This window comes from Acinonyx jubatus, chromosome X (genome assembly GCF_027475565.1).
Source record: "Acinonyx jubatus isolate Ajub_Pintada_27869175 chromosome X, VMU_Ajub_asm_v1.0, whole genome shotgun sequence".
NCBI classification, from domain to species: domain Eukaryota; kingdom Metazoa; phylum Chordata; class Mammalia; order Carnivora; family Felidae; genus Acinonyx; species Acinonyx jubatus.
The window spans coordinates 109,309,876-109,334,368 of record NC_069389.1 but is presented as its reverse complement, the minus strand read 5'-3'; the positions used below and the strand labels follow the sequence as shown (position 1 = coordinate 109,334,368).

Sequence of the window (24,493 nt, the reverse complement as noted above, 5' to 3'; positions counted from 1 at the left end):
CTCACTAGAGAGAACCACCCGCTTCAAACAGCTCCTGCTCTGTTACATTCCTCAGAACCCTACTCGCTACGCACCCCCCACCCCAGGGGCTGTCTTGGCTGAGAAATTCATCCCCACTAAGGAGTTCTTGGGTGTCTGTGGATTGATGAGGCACCCTTTTCACAAAACATGTTTCCGCTTCAACAAGAGGATTCAATCAAAGAGTGACTTGAATAATGGGGACTTCAGATACTTTGTCATGACAGGCCAACAGGATATTATTTTTTCCAATCTGACTCTTCCTACTTCCCCTGTGGGTGTCAAGCCAACTGGGTGTCAGAGAACTTTGGCCACCCGAAACCGTTCCACTCCTAGTGCAGTAAGGACCCTGATCTCGATTTTTTTTTCTTGCACGATGGGACACTTAGAGTTTTTGAAACCAAATCTCCAGTGCTGTAGACATTTCTCCCCTAATATGTCATAAATATAGGCTCAAATCTTATCTAGAAAAAGAAACGGCTACAACAACGAATAGAATTATGCTCACTTTAATATCCACTAAATGCTATTTGATTCTGCTCCTTCCAAAATAATATTTAGAGTACAAAGTTGGAGCAGATGGCTTCACAAACCCAACATTTTTCCCTAATCTGGGGGTAGGGGGAGGCGGGTATCTCTGCCGGGAATTATTGAAGAAATCCTTGTGAGTGGAATTCATTTGGACGTCCACAGGTAATATTCTTTTCACATAATTAGACACAACTTCACAACCCCAGGGAGAGAAACACTAGGGATCTTCATCAAAGTCACCTGCATTAAAGAAACAAAGAACATTTTCAGCCATGGCATTGGGGACTTTGCACATAGTAGAAGCATAAGACGTTTTTTACCGAACAAAGGAGCATATAGAGGAATTAGAAAGGAAGTCAAGGTAATGGTGCTTCCCTTGGATAGTTCATACAGATCCAGGGCAAAATAATTCATCCTGCCAGTACTGTTGGGGCAATTACAAATGCATGTGTTCGTCGTGCATTGAGAAGAACAGGCTGTGTTCTTCATGGTAACCTTAACCTGGGGGGAGGAAATTCATGCACAAACCTTGAAGGTCTTCAGGAAGAGACAACATAAAATGGTAACACACACATACCTACGTCCCCTGAAATTCTTACTCGGAAGGTTTAGCGGTTTCTCAAGCCCGAGGCATAATGTCCCTCTGTGCTAATGGAAATTAAGCTGCTGGCTCTGACTGATGGCAACAGCCATTCCGCAGATTTAGAACATGTGGCCCAAGAGGTACACTATCTGCCCCACCAGATGAGTTACTATTGCAACTCCAGGTCCCTTGGCTCCCTGGATCTATTGCTTGGTACAAGATTAAGATCCTGGACGTGGTATTAAAAACAACCCCCAAATCCTGGACGTGGCGGGATAGTAGAGACATGTACATTTGAGCCATATATTTGCTAATGAAACAATATCCCCCAGGGACAGCAGGAGAGCCAATACTAATTAACTCTTTTGCAAAAATGATGTTTCCCTGTCAGCCTCAACTATTAGCTACTAAGCAGCTTCCACCGCTCCTGCCCTCTATATGCTATGGCTCCCCAGTGCCTCCATATGAGCCCCGGGACGTATTTGCACATTCGCTTTCCAGAGTGATGGACCCTTGTGAGCACGGAAAGAGTTGTTTCCTATGACCAACTTTCTCGTACAGAGATGGAGACTGAGATTGTACACTAGCTAGTCAACCGGCCTAAACTGGAAAACAAAGCTGCCCCATACAGTCCTGAAGCTGGTAGGCGCTTTCGAGATTCTCTCTCCAAGCCTCCTCGGGTTTAAGGCAGAGAGAATATACCTCTGAGTAGAGGAGGGATGTGCCTGAGGTCACAGGGTTAGTGACCGAGCTGGGCCTTGAACGAAAGCCTTTTGACTCCAAGTTTGGTGTTTTTATTTTACTTTTCAAATTTATTTATTTATTTATTTATTTATTTATTTATTTATTTATGTTTAAGTGATTTCTATACCCAACGCAGGGCTCAAACTCACCATCCTGAGATCAAGATTCACACGTTCTTCCAACTGAGCCAGCCGGGCACCCCTTGGTGCCTTCATTTATTTATTTTTTTACCCACCATACTGACTCCAGATTCACTTTAGCCTCTGGGAATAAATCTGCTGTGTGGAGCCAACACGATGAAAAATGCAAGTGGACCAGGCGGGTCTATAACCAGCACCGAGAAGGTGGGAGGAGGGCTACGGCCAGGCCTCCAAAGGTGTTCTGGGTATGTGAACTGGCATCTCCTTCGGTCCTCAAGGAAGGCAAGCAAACGTCATTGCACCATTGTCCAACTAGAAGCACAGAGTGGTCACGGCAGCAGCCCGAGTACCTAAGTCCTTGCTCCCTTGGTCTTTCTCCTCGCTTTGGGCCTCTGGATCGATCCTTTCCCTACATTTTCCCTCCCAATACCCGTCTCCACCTCAAAAACTCTGGACCTAGAAATTTGGCTTCCTGGGGAAGAAGCTGAGCATCTAAGAGTGTAGCGCCGCTCAGTGGGCATTCTTGGTGGTGTGCGATGTGCACTAGTCTGAGAGCCAGGCGACCTGAGTTCTGGCCCCGGTTCTGCTGCTGATGGTGAGTGAGTGTCTATAAGGCATTTTTCTTTCCCTGCTTAAAGTTCCTCATCTGGAAAATGAGGGGATCACACTAGACAATGTCAAAGGTTCCTTCTGGCTTTAATAGTCTCTGACAATTATTATTTTTAATCCAAGTTAGTTAACATATGGTGTAATAATGATGTTAGAAATAGATTTAGTGGTTCATCACTGACTTATAACACCCCGTGCTCATTCCAGCAAGTGCCCTCCTTACCGCCCCTCACCCATTTAGCCCATCCTCTCACCCAACACCCCTCCAGCAACCCTCAGTTTGTTCTCTGTATTTAAGAGTCTTTTATGGTTTGCCTCCCTCTCTGGTTTTATCTTATTTTTGCTTCCCTTCCCTTGTGTTCATCTGTTTTGTTTCTTAAATTCCACATATGAGTGAAATCGTGTATTTGTCTTTCTCTTATTTCACTTCACATTATATACCTTCCAGTACTATCCACATTGTTGCCAATGGCAAGATTTCATTCTTTTTGATCACCAAGTAATATTCCGTTGTGTGTGTGTGTGTGTGTGTGTGTGTGTATACATACATACATACCATGTCTTCTTTATTCACCAGTTGATGGCCATTTGGGCTCTTTCCATTCTTGGGCTATTCTGACAATTGTTTTGAATTACACATGAATCTGTTTTGACCTTCCGTCTCTTCCCTCCTGCCTTAGTCTAATAACCCAGCAGATTTGCACATACTAAGTTCACTAAGTGCTTCCTTTTTTATTTATTTTTTATCTGAGAGAAAGAGAGAGCATGAGCAAAGGGGGAGGAGTAGAGAGAGAGAGTGAGAAAGAGAATCTCGAGCAGGCTCCACGTTCGGTGTGGAGCCCTATGCAGGGTTCAATCCCATGACCCTGGGATCATAACCTGGGCTGAATTCAAGAGTCGGACGCTCAACCAACTGAGCCACCCAGGCATCCCTCGCTAGGTGCTTCTATACACACTTTCTCAGCCAGGAATAAGCCCAGGTATATACATGCACGTGTGCCTTTAGTTTTAAGGAAGAAGTGTTTCCCAAGACCATGTATGTGGTCACTAATTCAATATTTCTGGAATGTAAGTGTAGACAACATGCCTTTTTCTCTCACCATTTGGGAAGCTTATTTCTGAAGGAATGCACTGTGCGGAGCCTAAAGATTTGAAAGTAGAACTAGTCGCAGTTGACTTGAAGGATGGTGTCAATACTTTGTGCTGGAAGGTTTTCTTCAGTCTCTCTTGTTTGTGCCTAACATCTAGTCCACACCTGCTGTCCCCATCTGAAATGAAACCAGAAAAGTTAAAAACTAAAACTCACCAAATTCTACACTTAACATGGGTGAATTGTATGGTGTGTAAATTGTACCTCAATAATCCTCTTAAAAACGTAAAGTTCAATGCACAGAGTGTCTGTTCTAGGCACCTCAAGGAGTCAGCTTTTCCATGAAGTTGTGAGAAGTAAGTTTATACTGTAATGTGTGGTACAGGCAGGCCCATTCACTTACCAAGGATGCCTGCTTTCCCTAGAGCCCGGTACAGGGACCAGCGGGTTACCGACATGCCCAGTACAAAGAGGGACACCTACGGGTGCCTGGGTGGCTCAGTCGGTTAAGCGTCTGACTTCAGCTCAGGTCATGATCTCGCGGTCCGTGAGTTTGAGCCCTGCGTCGGGTTCTGTGCTGAATGCTCAGAGCCTGGAGCCTGTTTCGGATTCTGTGTCTCCCTCTCTCTCTGACCCTCCCCCATTCATGCTCTGTCTCTCTCTGTCTCAAAAATAAATAAACGTTAAAAAAAATTAAAAATAAATAAAAATTAAAAAAAACAAAGAGGGAGACCTCTGCGCTGCTACTTACAGAACCTTTGAGTCCAAGCACTTTCCTTCCCTAAAAGAAACACACTGGGCTTTGCATTGAGACTGAGAGAAGCTGTCTGAATCGGATGGAAGGGCCTTTTGATACATAGAAAATCAGTTGTCCTGGACTGGAGATATTCTCAGAGGCAACATCAGGGTCCACCACATGTCACGCTGTACAGGATGGGCCATCGCTCCACCCAGCCTGGCTTCTCCTGCCTCCACTGTCACTCCTTGCTTCCCACATCCACTCAACCCACTGTTGGCTATGGGCCAGAGAGCCCCTGTGATCCGGGGCCTGGAACACAGTAGGGCGCTCAATCAACATTCTTTGAATTGAATTGAGATTGAGGTGACAGCAAGGACAAGCAATCCAAGGAATCTGGGCCAAAAGACAAGGTTCACTAAGTTAAAATATGGTCCAAGTCGCATTCTTCGCTTGACTTCATTCATCTCGGCACGAAAGTACAAATCATTTTCATGACATGGAAATAGCCGCCATTTTGATGCTGATACTCTATAAACTCAAGTCAGGTGACAAGTTAATCGGATCAGTTATACAAAACCTATAAAATTCAAAACCTTACCCGAACGGGCATCTTACCAGAAGAGTTATCCAGTCGTAACCACCCACAACAGAGATGTGTCTGCCACTGCTCCCGCACACTCTCCTTCATCATGCAGTAAAACACGAAAATGAGGAATCCTACATCAAAAGAAGAAGGCCAGTCTTCTTCAGTTTCTTTCACTAGCTGTCACCAACACCCAGACCCAGGTCTACTCTTGTCACCATAGATATTCCTCCTGAGGAACCCCAGGGCCATTCTGGCTTTCCGAGCTCATATTTCGAGCTTCCCTTTCAAAGGCAGTGATGGTAAGAAGGCCTCTATCAAGACTTCATATCAACCACAGTTTTCGTCTTGGGCTGCTGTCTATCCTAGAGCTTGAGACATCAGCTCTGCAATGGTAGCCACCCTCCAAGATGGCTCTCAATGATCCCTACGTGCTGGCATTTGTATCCTTGTGTAGTCTCTTCCCACACTGTATCAATAGAATATGGCAGAAGTGATGGCATGTCACTTCCAAGAATAGGTTATAAACTACATTGTGGCTTCTTTCGATCTCTGATTACTCCCTCCAAAGGAATCCCAGTGTTATATCTTAAGGACACCCTGCGGTCTTGTGGAGAGGCCCACATAGTGAGGAATTGAGGCTTCCAGTCCACAGCCATGTGAGTGAGGCTTCCTGGAAGTGGATTCTCCAGAGCCAGTCAAGTCTCCACATTGCTACAGCCTTGACTGACAGCTTGATTGCAACTTCATGAGTCCCTGAGCCAGAAGCACCCAGCTAAGCAGCTCCTGAATCCCTGATACACAGAAACTGGGTAAGATAATAAGCGCTGTTGTTTTAGGCTGCTAAAATTTGGGAGCACTTTGTTACACAGCGATAAATAACTAATACACGTGCTCTTTGGCACAATTACACCACGTGGAAACCATACATTTGGATGCCATCATTTTTCACTGCCAACCCTGACTTTGCCCTGAAAGTGGGATAGACAGAGAGAAGCTGATGGTATCCACCAGCAGTGTTGGCAATTTCTCACCCCCATCCTCTAAAATACCTCCTTGTGGGGCACCTGGGTGGCTCAGTCGGTTAAGCATCTGACTTCGGCTCAGGTCACGATCTCGTGGTCCGTGAGTTTGAGCCCCGCGTCAGGCTCTGTGCTGACTGCTCAGAGCCTGGAGCCTGTTTCAGATTCTGTGTCTCCCTCTCTCTCTGACCCTCCCCCGTTCATGCTCTGTCTCTCTCTGTCTCAAAAATAAATAAACGTTAAAAAAAATAAAATAAAATACCTCCTTGGGAGAGAAAAGTAGGACTTGAGATTATCCTGATGGCAAATGCTCTGGAGGGCCAATTGGATTTCCTGAAGTTTGGAGGCGGAATTGGCAGAAATAACTCCCATCGTCAGCCTGATGTTTATTTGTGGCCCAGGCTAAGTGTCTTTTTATCCACCAAGCCTTTCCAACTGCCTCAAACTGGAACTCATCCTTTTCATTTCTGAGCTCCCATAACACTCTGTTTCTTACACAGTTTGCTACATGTGGCCACTTTCCCCATGGAGTATCCATCTCTCCACCCAGCTGTAAAGTCTTTTCATCTTCATATCACATCTCCCTTTGCCTCCAGTACTATGTGTGGCAGCCCAGCAGATAGATGTTTGTTGACTTGGCCTCCAGGGCACTCGATACGCAAACTCTCACAGTTTTCTGCAACCTTCGTAATATCTTCCTGGGCCTCAGAATCTTTCTTTTGTCCCAAGTGCAGGTTGCCACCCTTTGTTCGCTACACAAGGTTTGACTTGCCCCCTCACTGGCCAGTTGTGCTGAAGTAAATGATCAGTGACGGACTGAATCTGTCTCGACTCATTGCAAGTTGAGCATGAGCCAATGGTAAATGCCCCCAAAGCTCGCTTCAGCTATAGCATTTGGTGGAAGTCAAGAATCTTTCTCATGGCCATGTAGTACTCCATTGTGTATATAAACCACAATTTCTTTATCCATTCATCAGTTGATGGACATTTAGGCTCTTTCCATAATTTGGTTATTGTTGAGAGTGCTGCTATGAACATTGGGGTACAAGTGCCCCTATGCATCAGTACTCCTGTATCCCTTGGGTAAATTCTTAGCAGTGCTATTGCTGGGTCATAGGGTAGATCTATTTTTAATTTTTTGAGGAATCTCCACACTGTTTTCCAGAGTGGCAATGAGAAAGAATGAAATATGGCCCTTTGTAGCAACGTGGATGGAACCGGAGAGTGTTATGCTAAGTGAAATAAGCCATACAGAGAGACAGATACCATATGTTTTCACTCTTATGTGGATCTGAGAAACTTAACAGATCCACATGGAGGAGGATCTCCATGGGGGAGGGGAAGGAAAAAAAAAAGAGGTTAGAGTGGGAGAGAGCCAAAGCAGAAGAGACTCTTAAAAACTGAGAACAAACTGAGGGTTGATGGGGGGTGGGAGGGAGGGGAGGGTGAGTGATGGGCATTGAGGAGGGCACCTTTTGGGATGAGCACTGGGTGTTGTATGGAAACCAATTTGACAATAAATTCCATATATTGAAAAAAAAAAAAAAAGAATCTTGGCTGAGGTGGGCGAGAGTCTCCTGCCATCTTGCCCTCGTTTCGACCTTTCTCCCACCAGCACCGTATTCAGTTTGGGCGGCTTTGTTTTGAGACGATGACAACAAATCGAAGTACTCAAGAATAGAGAAGTCTTGGAGTGGGAACACAGGGCAGGGAGAGATGGTAGCTATAGCTACAGATCTGAAGGGGCTATCACGAAAAGAACAAATTAGGCGTGTTCTGTGTGGTGGCCAGGTCAGAACTGGGAGCAGTGGGAGGGAGCCACGGAACAACCACGCAGTAGCACATCCCAGCTAATCTTTACTAAGTAGCGTAATCATAGCCATTATGCTATTCGTCTTGTTTTTACAGATGAGAGACCCCACAGTCCAAGAAGTCTAGTACATTTGACCCAGTCACAGGGCTAATATGAAGGTGGCCATGTCTAGACCAAATACAGGCAGTCTGGCTGCAGAGCCCAAGGTCTTAACCACGGCCCTATGGATACCACCCTCAAGAAAGGGCGACCGGGTGAGATGTGGAGCCGATCAGAAGCTTCAGTGGTAATCATATTACAAGATATCAGTGTATCAAATCAACATGTTGCACGCCTCACATTTACACAGCTTTAAATGTCAAGTATATTTCAATTAAAAAAAAGAGAAGAGTTGAAGGCTCTGCTTTATGGAACGGTGAGCTCTCGGTCCCTGGAAAGTTTCAGGGGGAGGCACGTGGCTTCCTGTCACTCAAAGGGAAGTTGGATGGGGAAGATCTCGGGTCCCCAGCCCCAGCCCTGAGACTCTCTGAGTCCAGGTGGGAGGCAGCAATCTGGAGGCTAAACGGAAAGACATGTCTCACCAACTCCCCTGAGGGCTTTATCTCCATGTAACCAAACAACGGTGGTGACGAATCGAGCAGCGTTCACCCTTTCTGAGCAGCAACCACCTGGAAGGCGCTGCAGCAAGCTGGTGAGAGCAAAGCCCGGTCTCAGAGCAGGTAAAACTCCTCCGGCTCCAGCACAAACGAGGGGCAACAGTGACAGGAAGCACCTATTACCGTTCTGATTTCCTGCGTGGCGTTTAGTTTGTTCTCAGACTTAAAGGTTATTATGTGAATTCCAATGAGCTGCCTGCCAGCTCTCCCTCTCTGCCTGACAGCCTTCCCTTTTCTTTCCAATAACAGATTGATCTGCTTACTCACTAGAACACAGGCATGAGGGAAGATGTCAGGTTTTTGTCACCTGCAGTTTTATTTGTGCATCCCTCCTTCAGAAATGGCTCATCAGGCGCATAATTTTTTCACGCCGGACCACAGGGCAACCCCCTTCAGCCAGAATTGCAAACTTGCCATCTGTCTTGTAAAATGGCTAGTTTGTTCACTTGTTTCACTGCATTCTTGTTCCGGGTGTGTGTGTGTGTGTGTGTGTGTGTGCGTGCGTGCGTGCATGTGTGTGTGCGTGCATGTGCGTGCATGTGCGTGCATGTGTGTGTGCAACTTGAATTTGAAACTCAGGGCTCTGCAACCCCCTCCTCTGCAAGATGGCACATTCTATCTTGTGAGGCAGGACTAGGAACTGGAGACACTTGGTGCTTGATTGACATGAAGCGTATCTGACAGACAGAGACAGCTTGACTCTGTTGACGCTGGATCTGTGGGACTTTGGATTTAGTCCTCAGGAGATCCCCAGTTGGATTCTGCTTCTAAGCCATGGAGACTTCCTGCTTAGATACTACTTTCTCTTTCCACCGCAGGAATGGAACACTTGCTGGTTTGAAAACACCCCTCCTTCCTTTCTAAGCTCTAAACCGCTTTGCTTTCTCATTCTTTTCTCAGCTTCCCCGTTAACCCCTCTTTCCAAACGGTGAGTGTGTGTCTCTCCTCAGAACTAGTGGGTGGGGTTATTGCCGAGGGAGAAATCCGCCCCGGCATCTGGTTCCTAACCCACTTCTGTACACATTCTACACCGAGGCATTTTGTGTCTTCTTACGTCTCGATCAGAACGTGCTTGGAAGATTCTGGTGGGACGGAAAGTCTCAGCTGATACACTTCATTGCTCTAAAATGAGATGGTTTCTTGAATTGTAAGACGTGAGAGCAAAAATTGTGCCTTATTCTAGATTGCTCCCCCGTCTCCCTGAAGCACCTTGCAAATGCCTGGCATAGAGCCACTACGTACCAATTCATATTTCCGAAGATTCCTCAGGGGTTAAGAATCAGACGACAAAGTGTTCCGAAGTTATTTAAATGCTAGGTTAAAATAAATTTTAAAGTTCCCCCCCCCCCGCAGAATTTCTCAGAAGTTTTTACCTTGATAAAGGTAAAAACTTGTGCCATTTTAAGAATGGGAGAATATAGTTTTCTGCACTTCCCAAACTTCTTTGGCCACAGAACTCTTCTCTTGCTGGAGGATCCTATGGACCACCCACGGACTGGAGTTCAGTAAAAGGGCTTATTAAACAGATAAATAGGAGCAGTAGGCGAGACCCTAACTCAACACGCTGCCCAAGTTCACTCACAGCTGCCCCAGTAGCTCAAATGAACTGGGCCAAACTTGAGAATAAGAACACAGAGCAGAGTTTTGAGAGTCCCAGGAAACCACTCTGCGTGCCTCTTGCCCCCAAGATTTTTAATAGGCCAGGTCAGGTTAAAATGAACATCGACAGTTACTCAGGGGTATGTTAACCAGATCCCTGGTGTGGCCTCCCATTTAATCACTTCATTACCATTTGCTCCATTCACCAGAAAATCGGAGTGAAATTAAAGAGCTATAGAAACACTAGCTTAGGATCATCATTATAATTCAACCAGTCGTGGTGACTTTTTCAAGGTCAATGTGCAGCAATACCAGAACCTTGACCTCTCACCTTGGCCCACTGCTGTTTGCACCTCACCTGCATTCCTTCGTGACTGTCCACTTTCCTAGCCTGGTTCCTTCCCACAAGATTAGGATCTCTGATGTAGCCAGAGCTTAGGGGGTCAAAAGTTTAATATTTCTACTGTCCAGTAATTGGTGTATTCAACTGGATCGCGCACTCAAGAATGTCAATGCGGGGGCACCTGGGTGGCTCAGTCGGTTGAGCGGCCGACTTCGGCTCAGGTCACCATCTCGCGGTCCGTGAGTTCGAGCCCCGCGTCGGGCTCTGTGCTGACAGCTCGGAGCCTGGAGCCTGTTTTGGATTCTGTGTCTCCCTCTCTCTGACCCTCCCCCGTTCATGCTCTGTCTCTCTCTGTCTCAAAAATAAACGTTAAAAAAAAATTAAAAAAAAAAAAAGAATGTCGATGCAAGTGTGGGTCTGTACACTTACGCACAATGTGTTGATGCAACGAAGACTGTAGAAAGTATTACCAGTCGGTGTTTGATATAAACATCACCAACTAGCTGGGGTTGAATTAGCTCTCTGGGCTTTTCTTTATATCCCCAAGAGGGAGCTCACTCAATGAAGTCACGATGGCTAGCTAATATTTCCAATGGCTGCCTGTCAATTCTTTTCCCCCTTTCAACCCCCAAAAGGTGAGATTATTTTCCCAACCAGCAAAGCTTTGGTGGAGGTCTGGCTAGTCAGAGAAAGTACAAAGAAGCAGATGTTACCTTGCAATGTGTTGAAAATGGCAAAAAGATATAAGAAAAAGATCCTCACAGGTCCCCAGGCAAAGAAGGCAAACCCCCAGGTGAGGCCAAGTAAGAAGGTCAGGCTTGTTGTGCCTTTGAGGTCACGCAGGATTATCTTCCGCCGGGTCCTCTGGCTTTGGGAGTTCATGGAATTCAGTTGAGCGAGAACAGTGCAGAACATGGAGAGATTCATTAAAAATATGAGGCAAAAATAGGCCACAACTGAGGTGTAAAAGATAGAATCATCTTTAATCCAACAACTGTAAGAGACAAAGAAGAGAGGGCCATTGTCAGGTAGAGAAACACAAACTTGCATTTTGTGGTGAGAATCTGAAGATCACCTCATCGGTTTTATTTCACCTGAGAGCATCTGCCCCTGGAGAGGGGAACCGGTCTGGCAGGAGTTCACTCACTGGGGACACAGTGGGGCTGGAACCCCAACCTCCTGAGCCCCCGGCCCAAGGTTGTTTCCAGCGCCAGACATCCTAGAGGTTTTGCAGGAACTTCTCAGTCCGAATCCCCAGGAGGCTACTCTGTTCCTCAGCAGCAGAAAAACAGATTTCTTATTTTCTTCCAAAGTGGCTTTCCACCACCACCCCATCCCCCGCGCCCTCCTCCTCCTCCACCTTACACCTAAGCTTTTATTTGCAGGATGGATTCTGCTTTGCATGATAAATATCACAGTAAAAGGACATGAGCAATGACTGCTTTTCTGAATGTTATATCAAACAATGACGAGATCATCAGTGTTAATGAAAATGCAACAAAAGGAGAGCAGCTCCGGTCGCATTGCTTTCAAATGTGATGTATATGTTAAACCTCTCTCCGCAGTCTCAGGTTTGGTCGACAAAAGGGAACACTGGCCGCTGGGATTGATTAATGAATGGCTCTACTGTTTCTATTAAAGAAGAAATATGTGACGATTCATAAGAACAGATACTTCGGCTAATTAACATTTCCAATTACTAGAGGCGGTATCTCGGGTTGTTGAACATGGACAAGCTTTACTAATTTAACTGTGTGTCAACTTAGCCGAGATCTCTTTTCCAGAACCAGGAAAATCCTTTGTGATGATATCGTTTGCGTTGGTGTGGATATTTTCACGTATGTGAGTTTATGTGTGTTTGTGCGTGTTTGGAGGGAGGGAGGGGAGAAAACATTTGATTTCCCTAATGGAGTCTGATACTTGGGGTTGCCTGAACATCATCTTCAGCCTTAAATGAGGCTACCGAAGACATTTGAAAAGGGGCAGCGCTACATGTTTGGATACAGAATCATCTCTAAGGCATATTGTTAAGCACCAAACAGAGTACGTCTACCATAACAGAGTGTGCAAGAGAATATCTACACAGATCTGATTGCTGGTAATAAGAGTTGCATCAAGGGACAGAGACTGTGTGGCTGGAGGTTGGGAGCAGGGCTTACTTTTCATCCTCTATCCTTTTGTACGTTTGAATTTTGTAGTGTGTGCATGTATTACTTCTTCAAAATATAATTATAAAAAAAGCTCTCAGAGCACTCTGCCTCTTACTAACCAATTCACATATGAAAGAGCTCTTTTCAGGAGTGGAGTTGGTTTTGTTCTGGTTTTTGCTTTTGCTTTTGATCTTTGAAGAAGAATCTCCATTAGGTAGACACTGGGGACCCTTTAAGCCATGGAACAGGCACGGAGGAAGGACAAAGGAGGAGACGAGAAGGAAGGGAGGGGAAAAAGGAGAGAAAGGAAGGGTAACAAGAAATTAGAACTGGAAGGCATCTGCTGAAGAGGACAATACAATTCTGACCCTCTGGAAACTGTCGTCTCAATAGGAAAGATGGGGGAGTCTGGGGGTCCAGACCTCCTACGTTTGATTCAAGTCCAGTGGGAGAGGAAATCTGTAGTAAAAACAAAAACAAAAACAAAACAAAACAAAACAAAACCAACTTGAGGGGCAACAATGAAGACAATGAATCTGCATAAGTAAAAAAGCAATAGTGCCTGGCTGGTTCAGTCGGTTGAGCGTCTGACACTGGACTCTTTGCTGTCAGTACAGAGCCTGCGTCAGATCTTCTGTCTCCCTCTCTCTCTCTCTCTGCCCTTTCCCCACTCACGTTCTCTCTCACTCTTTCAAAAATAAATAAACATTAAAAAAAAAACAACAATCAGAAGCATGAAATGAAATCGTGCAGTCTAAAGAACCACATGGTAACTAGCTATGTGCCTATAAAAGAAGGTTCTGGAAACGTAAATGGCTACCTTCTTGGGGCTGTGGATGAGAGCATCAAAGAGATTGGGCTGATACAGTAAGAAGAAAACAAAAGATGATGAACACAGCATGATGTATAGACTCATCAAATCACTAAGCTGTACACCTGAAACTAATGTAATGTAGTGGGTCTACGGTACTCAAAATAAATAATAAATAAATAAATAAATAAATAAATAAATAAATAAATATTTTTAAAAAAAAGAGAAAAGAAGAAAAGAAAAACAGGACAACAAATCTGAGCCAATTTACAAAGGAAAGCAGTGGAGTGTTTTTCAGGGGAGGCCTTTGTGGAAAGGTGGAAAATTTCCTTACAGTGGCCACGATAACTCCTTCCAAGTTCTGTAAGCTTTCTAATCATAATTGCTGCCGGTTAAGTAGCCCTTACTATGGAACAGGCCCCATGCTGAGCACTTTACATACATGATGTCATCTTAATTTGCACGCTACATTAACAGCAAACATTATTGTTCCCATTTTCCAGTGGAGGAAATGGAAGGAAGAGGTAAAGTAAGTTGCCGGAGGTCACACAGAGAGCAGGCACCTAGCCATTACATGAGTGCGCCCATGACTGAGTTTAAGCCAAAAAGGCTGAGGCTGAGTCCCCCGCCCCCCCACCCCGCACTGAAGCCAGCATCAAGACTGAGCCGCAGGTCAGAACACCTCCCCACACACCCTGATGGACAAGAGCATCATCGCCTGGTACTTACAATGGAGTCGTTGAGCTTAGGGTTCCGTATAGATCTTTTTTCACACTGAGTGTGATCGCCACCATGATCCCTGGGATTCCTAGAGTGGGGAAGCAAGCCAAATGCATTCCATTAGGAAACAAGGAGCGGTCCTGATCATGGACTGTGGGCCCTGATACACCAAGACACTGTTTAAATGAGCCACAGATGTGCGGGCATCAAAATACCATTGTTTGCAAAATGTTTGTGAAGTCTTCCAAGTTAAACATTTCTAGGAGTTCTCCAATCTGCTAAACTAAACAGCATGCCAAAGGCTCCAATACAACGCCCACTGGTTATTAAAAATAGCTCAAGCGCCAAAAAATCAACTTGGCAATAGAAGTATCTAGTTCGGAATGCAGGTTCATATCAAGCACTTCTTCTCAGATGATGGGCTGCCGATTTTTTCTCCTTTTCCATAGAGCCCCTGACTTCCCGGGACCTTTTTGTCTAGGTCACCTTGGAGGAAGGGTGCAAGCAATCAGCTGCAGCCTTCGGTGCTTTCTGACAGGGGAGCTGTTTCCACACTCGTTACTATTTGACATTTTGACTAGATCGACCAGTTAACGACCAGTCAATTCGGCCAGACTATAATAAAGCAATCAGTTCAGTCAAAGTGGTCAAACGTGACCCAAGTGTAGACACAGGATCGAAAAATCCAATTTCAGGTACATTTGCAAAATTTAAATGATCTCTTTATTTCTAACAATGTATTTCTCCTAAACTAAGAGCATTACACCTGCACACATTTTAGGGGTTTTTGAGATACTTTGCAAGGCTGTTCTAAACCCCAGAGTGCTAAGTAGGCATCTTGAAAAACCCTCCACTGTCCGATTCTGTGAGAAATGGGACAGTCCCTTTTGATCGGTGTATCACACACTTAGTGCAGTGCCTAGCATGATGTAGATATTTACAAAAACACCTGTTGGGGAAAAAACCCCACAGGAACAGACCCGTAAATACGAGGAACAAACTAATGGTTGCCAGGGCGGGGGGAGAGAATGGGGGATGAGCAACTTGGGGGAAGGAGAGGAGGAAGAACAGGCTTCCGGTTATGGGATGAATAAGTCACAGGGCTGGAAGGCACAGCGTAGACTCGTCCAATCACTAGGTTGTGCACCTGAAACTCATGTGACATTGAGTGTCCACTATACTGCAATTAAAAAAATGTTTTTAATCTGTGAGAGGCCAGAAAGGAGGGATGGAGGGAGCTCTCACGCTCACGATGGAAGTTGGGAGGTGGTCCCCAAGCTGTGTTTACATTTCGGTAATTAACAAGTTAATAAATTACCGATGAACAAACAAATAGATCCCGACTGGTTGTTAACAAATGTGGACCGATCTGCTGCCTTGGACAGGGATTTAAATACAGGAGTAAAACCTTGTCAACAGGTTGCAGAGCAGGAAGCCGATCTGAATCTGGGCGGCACACCCCGTGAGCCTGCACAACTTTGAGAAGACCACAGGCGCAGGCCTGTGAGGAGGTGCTCTGAGGCCATCCCCTACCCGCCTCTCTATCTCCTGAGTGGGGTCTGTCACGAAACATTTTCTCATCCCTCCCAGGTTCGGAGGAGGTGTGGGGCTTTGCGCCCTGCCCCCTCAGAACAGAGCTGCAGGATATAGAACCGCATAGCCTCAGCTCAGAGCTGGCTCTTCAGCGACAGGGAATCCCTCAACTCGTGTGGTAGCCATCTGTTCCCTTTTGTCCTTCTTTCATAGCGAGCGGGACGAGGCCTTGGGAGCTGGCACCTTTAGCTACTCTTCCGTCCACCGTCTATGTAAGTGATCAGCTGAATCTGGAAGCAGCTTCTAGCACCTTGACGGGTCGAGCCAGTCAGGCCGTGGCCTTGGCTTGGGTGTGTACTTGACGCTCCCGAAATGTATCCTGCCTCCAAGTACCGAGTCTTATTTAGCCTTTCCTGCCTCTCCCGGTACACCAGCAAGTGTGTGTGGGCCGAGAAGATTGGAGAGAAAAGTGAGCTCTGGAGAGCAATACTTAAGGAGCAGGTGAAGCAGGAAGGGGCTGAAAAGGAAGCTGAGGATGACGACGAGAGAAAAGAAAAGCCGGGACCGAGTGCTTTCTACAGCCCGTTTACTGTTAGCCATCTGTGGGTTATCTGCGTGGGGGGTTATCCATGAAGCCCCTTCCATATCAGTTTTCAATCCCTTGGTTGACTTGAGATGAAGACTTCCAGGCACAGGAGGAGTATACTGTCTGCTTTTAGCTCCACGTTCCTGATGGACTCTAATGTACTAAAACAATCGTAGATGATGCTTTGCTTAATATTTGCCTGTCTCTGCCCCCCGACATTGGCATGGATAATAGCACTGTGTATCCAATGAAAGTGTGTGTGCTATGTTCATGAGCTCATTAAAAGCATGAGTAGCTAATTGGGAAGCTATTGTCTTTACAAGGGCGGCGGAAGATAAAATCTATCCTCACATGGATCCGAGGCATCCCACTTAATATACATCTTCTGTGTATCCAACACATTCTCTGAAGTCAAACTCTGGTTTGAATAGGCAAAGCGAAGGGACAGGAGCTGGCCTGACCGTGTCAGAAATACAGGGCGGCAAACCAATTAAATAACATTTAAAAGAGGGAATAGTCATGCTGGGTTCCGTTCCTGGCTTTTTCCATAGAGGAGCAGTGACCGCCAGGAGGTATAGGGGGAATGTCTGTGTCTGTATAGGTATAGGGGCGTGTCTGACCCTGCACCCCTCCCCACATTGCAAGCGCTCTGTCCCTTCAACAGCAGGGCTAGGTCACAGAGGTTACATGTCCAAACTCCGGAGCCAGATATCGGCTCTAAATCCTAGCTCTGCCACTTACCAGCTGTGTGCATTTTGGCAAATCACCTAACGTCCTTGTGCCTCAGTGTCCTCACCAATAAGTGGTTATGATGATGAAATCTTTCTCACAGAGATATAAGGAGTGCTAACTAAGTTTGCAAAACACTTAGAACAGTGTCTGGCACGTGTAAGTGCCACCTACAGAAGCACTACCATACGTGTAAGTGTTGGCTATCACATCAGTAAGTATTTGTTGGGTTTTAACTTCTGTAGAGAGAAGGATAGAATCTGACAGGTTCACCGCGGTAGATCCTCCATTTAGCACAGTACACAGCAGGTGCTCAATAAATATTTGTGGGCCAATTCCTCACCATAGAGGTGAAAAATTGAATTTAGGGGCACCTGGGGGGGGCTCAGTTGGTTACGCACCTGACTCTGGTTTTGGTCATGATCTCACGGTTTGTGGGTTCGAGCCCTGCATGGGGCTCGTGCTGACAGTGCAGAGCCTGCTTGGGATTCTCTCTCTCTCTCTCTCTCTCTCTCTCTCTCTCTCTCTCTCTCAAAGAAAATAAACTTAATTTTTTTTTTAAAGTTGAATTTATAGAGCAATACAGGCAGAAAGAGAGACACACAGCCAAACACCAGTGAGCCAATCCTTAATCCCTTACTGATGCTAATACCAGAATTTGGTCCTGAATAATGCGTCTGATGAAGCTTGAATTAGAAATACGCACAAGGCTTCAAACAGAGACATCAAGGCCAATGGCAGATATACTTACCCCAACCAACTAGACAAAATTTAAGGATATAATTGGGAACGTAGATGTTGAAGACTCGGACCAGAGAGATATACATGTGGACCCCCTCCAGGCCCATCCAAGTCAAAGAAACGAGCAGGAAGTAATGAAGCACCCCTGCGGCTGTGATACACAGTCCCGCCTTCTGAAATGATGCGGACCAGGAATTGACCAGAAATGCCAGGTTTAGCATCAGTAGTGCTGTGCACAGGTTGATCAGGATTTTGGAAGGATGATCTTTTCGAAGTTTGCTAAAAGAAAAGACACAGTGTTCAGTTAGGTAGGGTCTCTGGTCTGAATCAAGCATTGCCACATCTGATCTGCCTAATAAGTGAAGGAACAAAAGAAGTGACTGTTGAACTTGCTCGTTCTACCTTACACGTCTGGATTTTTGAGCTCCCCACCCTGTTTCCAGGTAGTCAAAGTATCCTAAATCCGGTGCCCTTTACTAACAGGAAGAATACTAACCTCAGGCAGCTAAGCAGCCCCCTTTTACTTTTCTTTTACTTTCTCCTTGCCTTTTTCTCTTGGGGAGAGGGGAGGGAGGCGTTTCCTGAATACTACCATTCTATCATCACTCCTTCAGCAGACTCAAAGCTTAATCTACTTGGTTACTTCTTGTGCTGTTGATTTTAGCCACCCTGACAGGGGTGAGGTGGTATCTCATTGTGGTTTTGATCTGCATTTCCCTGACGATGAGTGATGTGGAGCATCTTTTTGTGTGTCTGTAGGCCATCTGGATGTCTTCTTTCGAGAAATGTCTGATCATGTCTTCGGCCCATTTTTAATCGAATTATTTGTTTTTGGGGGGTAGTCAGTTGTATCAGTTTTCTTACATATTGTTTAAACCATTGTATTGTACACGTTTTAGAAGTTTATTTATTTATTTTTGAGTAATCTCTACACCCAACGTGAGCCTCGAACTCACGACCCTGAGATCAGGAGTCACACACTCTTGTGACTGAGCCAGTCAGTGCCCCAGTTTTTTATATATTTTAGATACTAACCCTTTATCAGATATGTCATTTGCAAACATCTACGCTAGAGGTAGAATATTTTCAAATCTCAGAAGTTTCCTTCGTTCCTTCTCCCATTCAATAACAACCCCCACCTCCCCCCGACACATACAGTAGAAGTAACCAATATTTTAGCTTTTGTCCCCACAGGTTTAGTTGGGCCTGTACTTAGTACTTCATGTGAATGGAACCATGCAGTATGCTTTCCTTTTTTTCTGGCTTCCTTTTGGCCCAACTCTGTGTCTATGAGCGTTTGATATTATGTTGTATTGTTCAGAAGCAGTTCATTCTTTTTGTACTGCTGTGAAGCATTCCGTTTTATGAGCATACCACAATTTATTCATCCAGTCAACTGTTAATGTACATTGGGGTTGTTTCCAATTTGGGGCCACTATGAATGAAGCTGCTGTGAATATTCTTGTGTATATCCTTTGGTGGACACATGTCCACATTTCTCTCGAATAGTTAAGTTTCCGGGTCAACAGCTAGATATATATTCATCTCCAGTACGTATCGCCAAAGAATTTTCTAAAGCATCTGTGCCATTTTGCATCCCTACCAGTAACGTATAAGAGTTCCATTTGAGGGGCGCTTGGGTGGCTCGGTTGGTTAAGTCCGACTCTTGATTTCAGCTCAGGTCATGATTTCATGGTTTGGGGGTTTCAAGCCCCGTGGAGTGCAGAGCCTGCCTGGAATTCTCTCTCTCCCTCTCTCTGCCCCTCCCTGGTTTGTGCACACTCTCTCTCTTTCTCTCTCACTCTGTCTCACCCTCTCAAAATAAATAAACATTTTTAAAATTTTTAGAAAAGAGTTCCAGCTGTCCCACACCCTTTTGGGCACTTGCTCTTGCCAGTATTTTTAATTTTAGCCATTCTGGTAGGTACACAGAAATATAACTGTGGTTTTAGTTAGCATTTCACTGATGAATAATGATGTTGAGAACCTTGTCACATGGCTATTAGCCATATGAGTAAAGGTTAGGGTTACACATGGATATCCTCTTTTGTGAGGTGCCTGCTCAAGTCCTTTGCCTACTTTTTTCAATTAAACATTTGTACTTCATTTTTTAATTTTTATTTATTTTTATTATTTTATTTATTTTATTTTTTTAATTTACATCCAAGTTACTTAGCACATAGTGCAACAATGATTTCAGGAGTAGATTCCTTAATGCCCCTTATCCATTTAGCCCATCTCCCCTCCCACAATCCCTCCAGTAACCCTCTGTTTGTTCTCCATATTTATGAGTCTCTTCTGTTTTGTCTCCCTCCCTGTTTTTATTTTTGTTTCCCTTCCCTTATGTTCATCTGTTTTGTCTCTTAAAGTCCTCATATGAGTGAAGTCATATGATATTTGTCTTTCTCTAATTAATTTTGCTTACCATGATACCCTCTAGTTCCACCCGCATAGTTGCAAATGGCAAGATTTCATTCTTTTTGATCACCGAGTAATACTCCATTGTGTGTGTGTGTGTGTGTGTGTGTGTGTGTGTGTGTGTGTGTATACATATATATATACTACATGTTATTTTTCCATTCATCCATCGATGGACATTTGGGCCCCTTCCATACTTTGGCTATTGTCGATAGTGCTGCTATAAACATGGGGGTGCCTGTGCCCCTTCAAAACAGCACACCTGTATCCCATGGATAAATACCTAGTAGTGCAATTACTGGGTCACAAGGTAGTTCTATTTTTAGTTTTTTGAGGAACCTCCATACTGTTTTCCAGAGTGGCTGCACCAGCTTGCATTCCCACCAACAATGCAAAAGAAATCCTCTTTCCCCGCACCCTTGCCAACATCTGTGGTTGCCTGAGTTGTTAATGTTAGCCATTCTGACAGGTGTGAGGTGGTATCTCTTTGTGGTTTTGATTTGTATCTCCCTGATGATGAGTGATGCTGAGCATTTTTTCATGTGTCGGTTGGCCATCTGGATGTCTTCCTTGGAGAAGTGTCTATTCATGTCTTTTTCCCATTTCTTCACTGGATTATTTGTTTTCTGGGTGTTGAGTTTGATACGTTCTTTAGAGATTTTGGATACTAACCCTTTATCTGATATGTCATTTGCAAATATCTTCTCCCATTCTGTCAGTTGCCTTTTAGTTTTGCTGATTGTTTCCTTTGCTGTGCAGAAGCTTTTTGTTTTGATGAGGTCCCAATAGTTCATTTTTGTGTTTGTTTCCCTCGCCTCTGGAGACGTGTTGAGTAAGAAGTTGCTGCGGCCAAGATCAAAGAGGTTTTTGCCTGCTTTCTCCTTGAGGATTTTGATGGCTTCCTGTCTTATGTTTCGGTCTTTCATCCATTTTGAGTTTATTTTTGTGTCTGGTGTAAGAAAGTGGTCCAGGTTCATTCTTCTGCATGTTACTGTCCAGTTTTCTCAGCACCACTTCCTGAAGAGAGTGTCTTTATTCCATTGGATATTCTTTCTTGCTTTGTCAAAGATTAGTTGGCCATACGTTTGTGGGTCCATTTCTGGGTTCTCTATTCTGTTCCATTGATCTGAGTGTCTGTTTTTGTGCTATCTTTGCCTACTTTTAATTGTATTGTCTATCTTTCATCTTTAGGAGTATGTATATATATATATGTATATATATGTGTGTGTGTGTATATATGTGTGTTTGTGTGTATATACATACACACACTCATATGCATCCTACAAAAAAAGTCCTTTGTCAGATATATGCATTACAATATGCATTGTAAATATCTTCTCCCAATTTGTGGTTTGCCTTTTCACCATCTTAATGGTGTCTTTTAAAAAAAATTTTTTTTAATGTTTATTTTTGAGAGAGAGAGAGAGAGACAGAGTGTGAGTCGGGGAGGGTCAGAGAGAGAGAGAGAGAGAGAGAGAAAGAGAAAGAGAGAGACACGGAATCTGAAGCAGGCTCCAGGCCCTGAGCTGTCAGCACCAGAGCCCCATATGGTGCTCAAACCCATGACACATGAGATCATGACCTGAGTCGAAGTCGGACGCTTAACCAACTGAGCCACCCAGGCACCTCAATGGTGTCTTTTGATAAAAGAAGTTCTTAAATTCAATGAAATCCAATTTATCAACTTTTCCTTTTATGCTTAGTGTTTTTGTATTGCTTTTTAAATATCCAATTACAACTCCCCCCTCTCTTTAGAGGAGCCTGGGTTGTTAGTTTTTCATCTATGCACTTCATAATCTAATGGATTTGACCTCTTCTTATTGTGATGAATAGGAACATTTTACGAAATTAACATGGTTACAGTGACAACAGCATTTATCAAACCAAATTAAACCTACTCAGAGCAGGACTTTATCAACTTACTGAAAAGCTATGTATGTCACCATTGCAACTCCCAGGAAAATGGAGGAGATTCCACATCCAATGTATGTTATAAGCACTAATATCCGTTCATTCACTGCATCCACTGCAGACCTGGATAAATCCTAGGAAATGCAATATGTTGTATTTGATACATTTTCCAGAGCAAGTTTATGGTAAAAGCCTTCCAGGGATCACTAGCGGCAGGTTCTCAGGATATATAGCATCTCAGCTATAGCTCTTACAAAACCGGGGTACGTGGATGGGTATACGATAAGACTGTATGTTGTTTTTTTGAGTATGCTTAGTGCAACTTACTGTGTACAGGTCATGAAGAGTCATCAACAGCACTGGAAGAACATTTAGTCCTTGGTTTTATTGTCATTAACATGTTCCACACTTAAAATATAACCAAACTAATAGAGGTGAATTTGGGATGCAAAGTGAATCATTATTTGAACTAAGCGTCCCCAAACACTACACAGAACATTAAAAAATGTTCCTTTTCTTTAGACTTTAAATAACTTTCATGAAATTAAGAGACAAAATGGGCTTTAGGGATCACATAATCCAGAAATGTCTTAACCTGAGGACCATAGGAAACCTGAAATGGCATGCAGAGTCGTAGGAATCTGCGTGTGCCTTGTTCTGGACACAAGGTCTGCAGTTTTCCTCAGATACTTATAGAGATTTATGAATTATAAAAGGTTAAGAAACGCTGGTCCCCCCAGTAGTTCCCAACCGGAAGCGATATTGCCCTTCTCGCAGGGACATTGGCAATGTCTGGAAACATTTTCGGTTGCCATAACCGGGGAAGGTGCTACTGGCATCTGGTGGGCAGAGGCCAGGGATGTTGTTCAACATCCTGCAATGCAGAGAACAGTCCCCACAGTAAAGAATTCTTTGGTTCAGAATATCATTAGTGCCAAGGTTAAGAAATCTCGGTCTACTCTCACCTCTCATGTTTCAGAAGACAAATCTAAGGTCCAAGCAAGTGAACCAACCTGATCAAGATCACATAGGTAGTTAGTGACAGAACTGGGATGTGAGCCCTGGTCTTTTGATCCCCTACCAACTTGGAGAGAACTCAAACATAATTCCTACAATTCAGTAAGTATCAATGGAGTGCCTCTCCTTTGCTGAATAAACATGGTTAAAAAAGAAAAGAAAAGGAATATAAAACAGACACTCGGCCCTCAAGGAGCCTACCATTAGTAGGAGAAACAACTCGTGCACAACACATTTAGATAACAGTATATCATATATATAATAAAGTAAGTTAATAAAACTAAGAAAGTACTCAGAAAAGGGTCGAGAAGAAGAAATACATTTTAGGGCCATCGTCTTCCTTCCTTCCTTTTTTTTTTTTTTTTTAAGTAAACTCTACGTGCACCATGGGGCTCAAACTCACAAGCCCAAGATCAAGAGTGGCATGCCAACTGAGCCACCCAGACGCCCCTTTGAGAGCCATTTTGGAGGAAACCTCAGCAAGTCCTGATGTTAGGGAGGGCCATAGGAACTAAAGAGATGATAGAGTTAACTAACTAATGAGGCCTAAGCCCGAATATGTGAATTGATCAGATAGCTCTTGTACTGTTCTTGCAGCCTGACAATTAAAAATTTTAATGACGATACCCTTTGACCCAGCAATTCTACTGCCATCAATCTATCCTACAGAAATAGTTACACCAGTGTTAGAAGATAAAATGAGTAAAAATGTGTCTTACAGCATTGCTCATGATGGAGGAAAACAGCACCAACTAAAACGCCTGTCTATTGGGGACTGGTTAAATTCACTGTGTTAAATCCACACAAGAGAATTCTATAAAGATGTTGTGAAAATTGAAGTAGATGGACACGTATTTGCCCGAAAGGTGTCCCATTGTATTGTTTAGTGCAAGGCCAGTGGCAAAAAGAGGGTGAATACTTTGATCCCATTTTTATAAAATAACCACGTGTTAATATACACATAGGAAAGGAATGTGAAAGAATGCATATAAAGGTGTTAAAGGTGGTGATCTTGGGGTGCCTAATGGCTCAGTCAGTTTTTAAGCATCTGGCTCCTGATTTTAGTTCAGGTCATGATCTCACATCATGAGATAAAGCCCCGTGTCCAGCTCCATGCTGACAGCACAGAGCCTACTTGGGATTCTCTGTCTCTGTCTCTGTGTCTCTCTGTCTCTCTCTCCCCCCACCTGCCCTCCCCCCCCTCAAAAATAAATAAATAAACTTTAAAAAAAGGTGGTGATCTCTTGGGAGGGGGATTATAGGGACCTTTTCTGTCATGTTTGAATTTTGAGAAGCAGACATTACTTTTACAAGGAGAAAAAATAAATATTTATTTCAATCTGCCTTACTTCGGATGGACGAAGAGGGGGCTTTCTCCCCCTTGCATGCCACTTTTCCATAAGAGTT

At 44.2% G+C, this 24,493-nt stretch overlaps 1 protein-coding gene across 5 annotated transcripts in view; it reads right to left on the bottom strand.

The window, feature by feature from the left end:
• Positions 1-455: 455 nt before the first annotated feature.
• ADGRG4 (adhesion G protein-coupled receptor G4) overlaps positions 456-24,493 on the bottom strand; it is a 101,328-nt gene continuing 77,290 nt past the window's right edge. The window contains exons 16-22 of one of the 5 annotated variants that reach the window (XM_053201740.1): positions 22,082-22,203; positions 17,751-18,019; positions 14,161-14,239; positions 11,184-11,464; positions 5,070-5,171; positions 3,726-3,893; positions 456-789 (exon numbers count right to left, since the gene is read on the bottom strand). In XM_053201740.1, coding sequence (XP_053057715.1) covers positions 767-789; positions 3,726-3,893; positions 5,070-5,171; positions 11,184-11,464; positions 14,161-14,239; positions 17,751-18,019; positions 22,082-22,203 — 1,044 coding nt within the window. In that variant the 3' untranslated portion in view covers positions 456-766. Of the gene's footprint in view, positions 790-3,725; positions 3,894-5,069; positions 5,172-11,183; positions 11,465-14,160; positions 14,240-17,750; positions 18,020-22,081; positions 22,204-24,493 lie in introns of those variants that run through there. The other 4 variants (XM_053201741.1, XR_008289871.1, XR_008289873.1 and 1 more) reach the window with 4 other exon arrangements.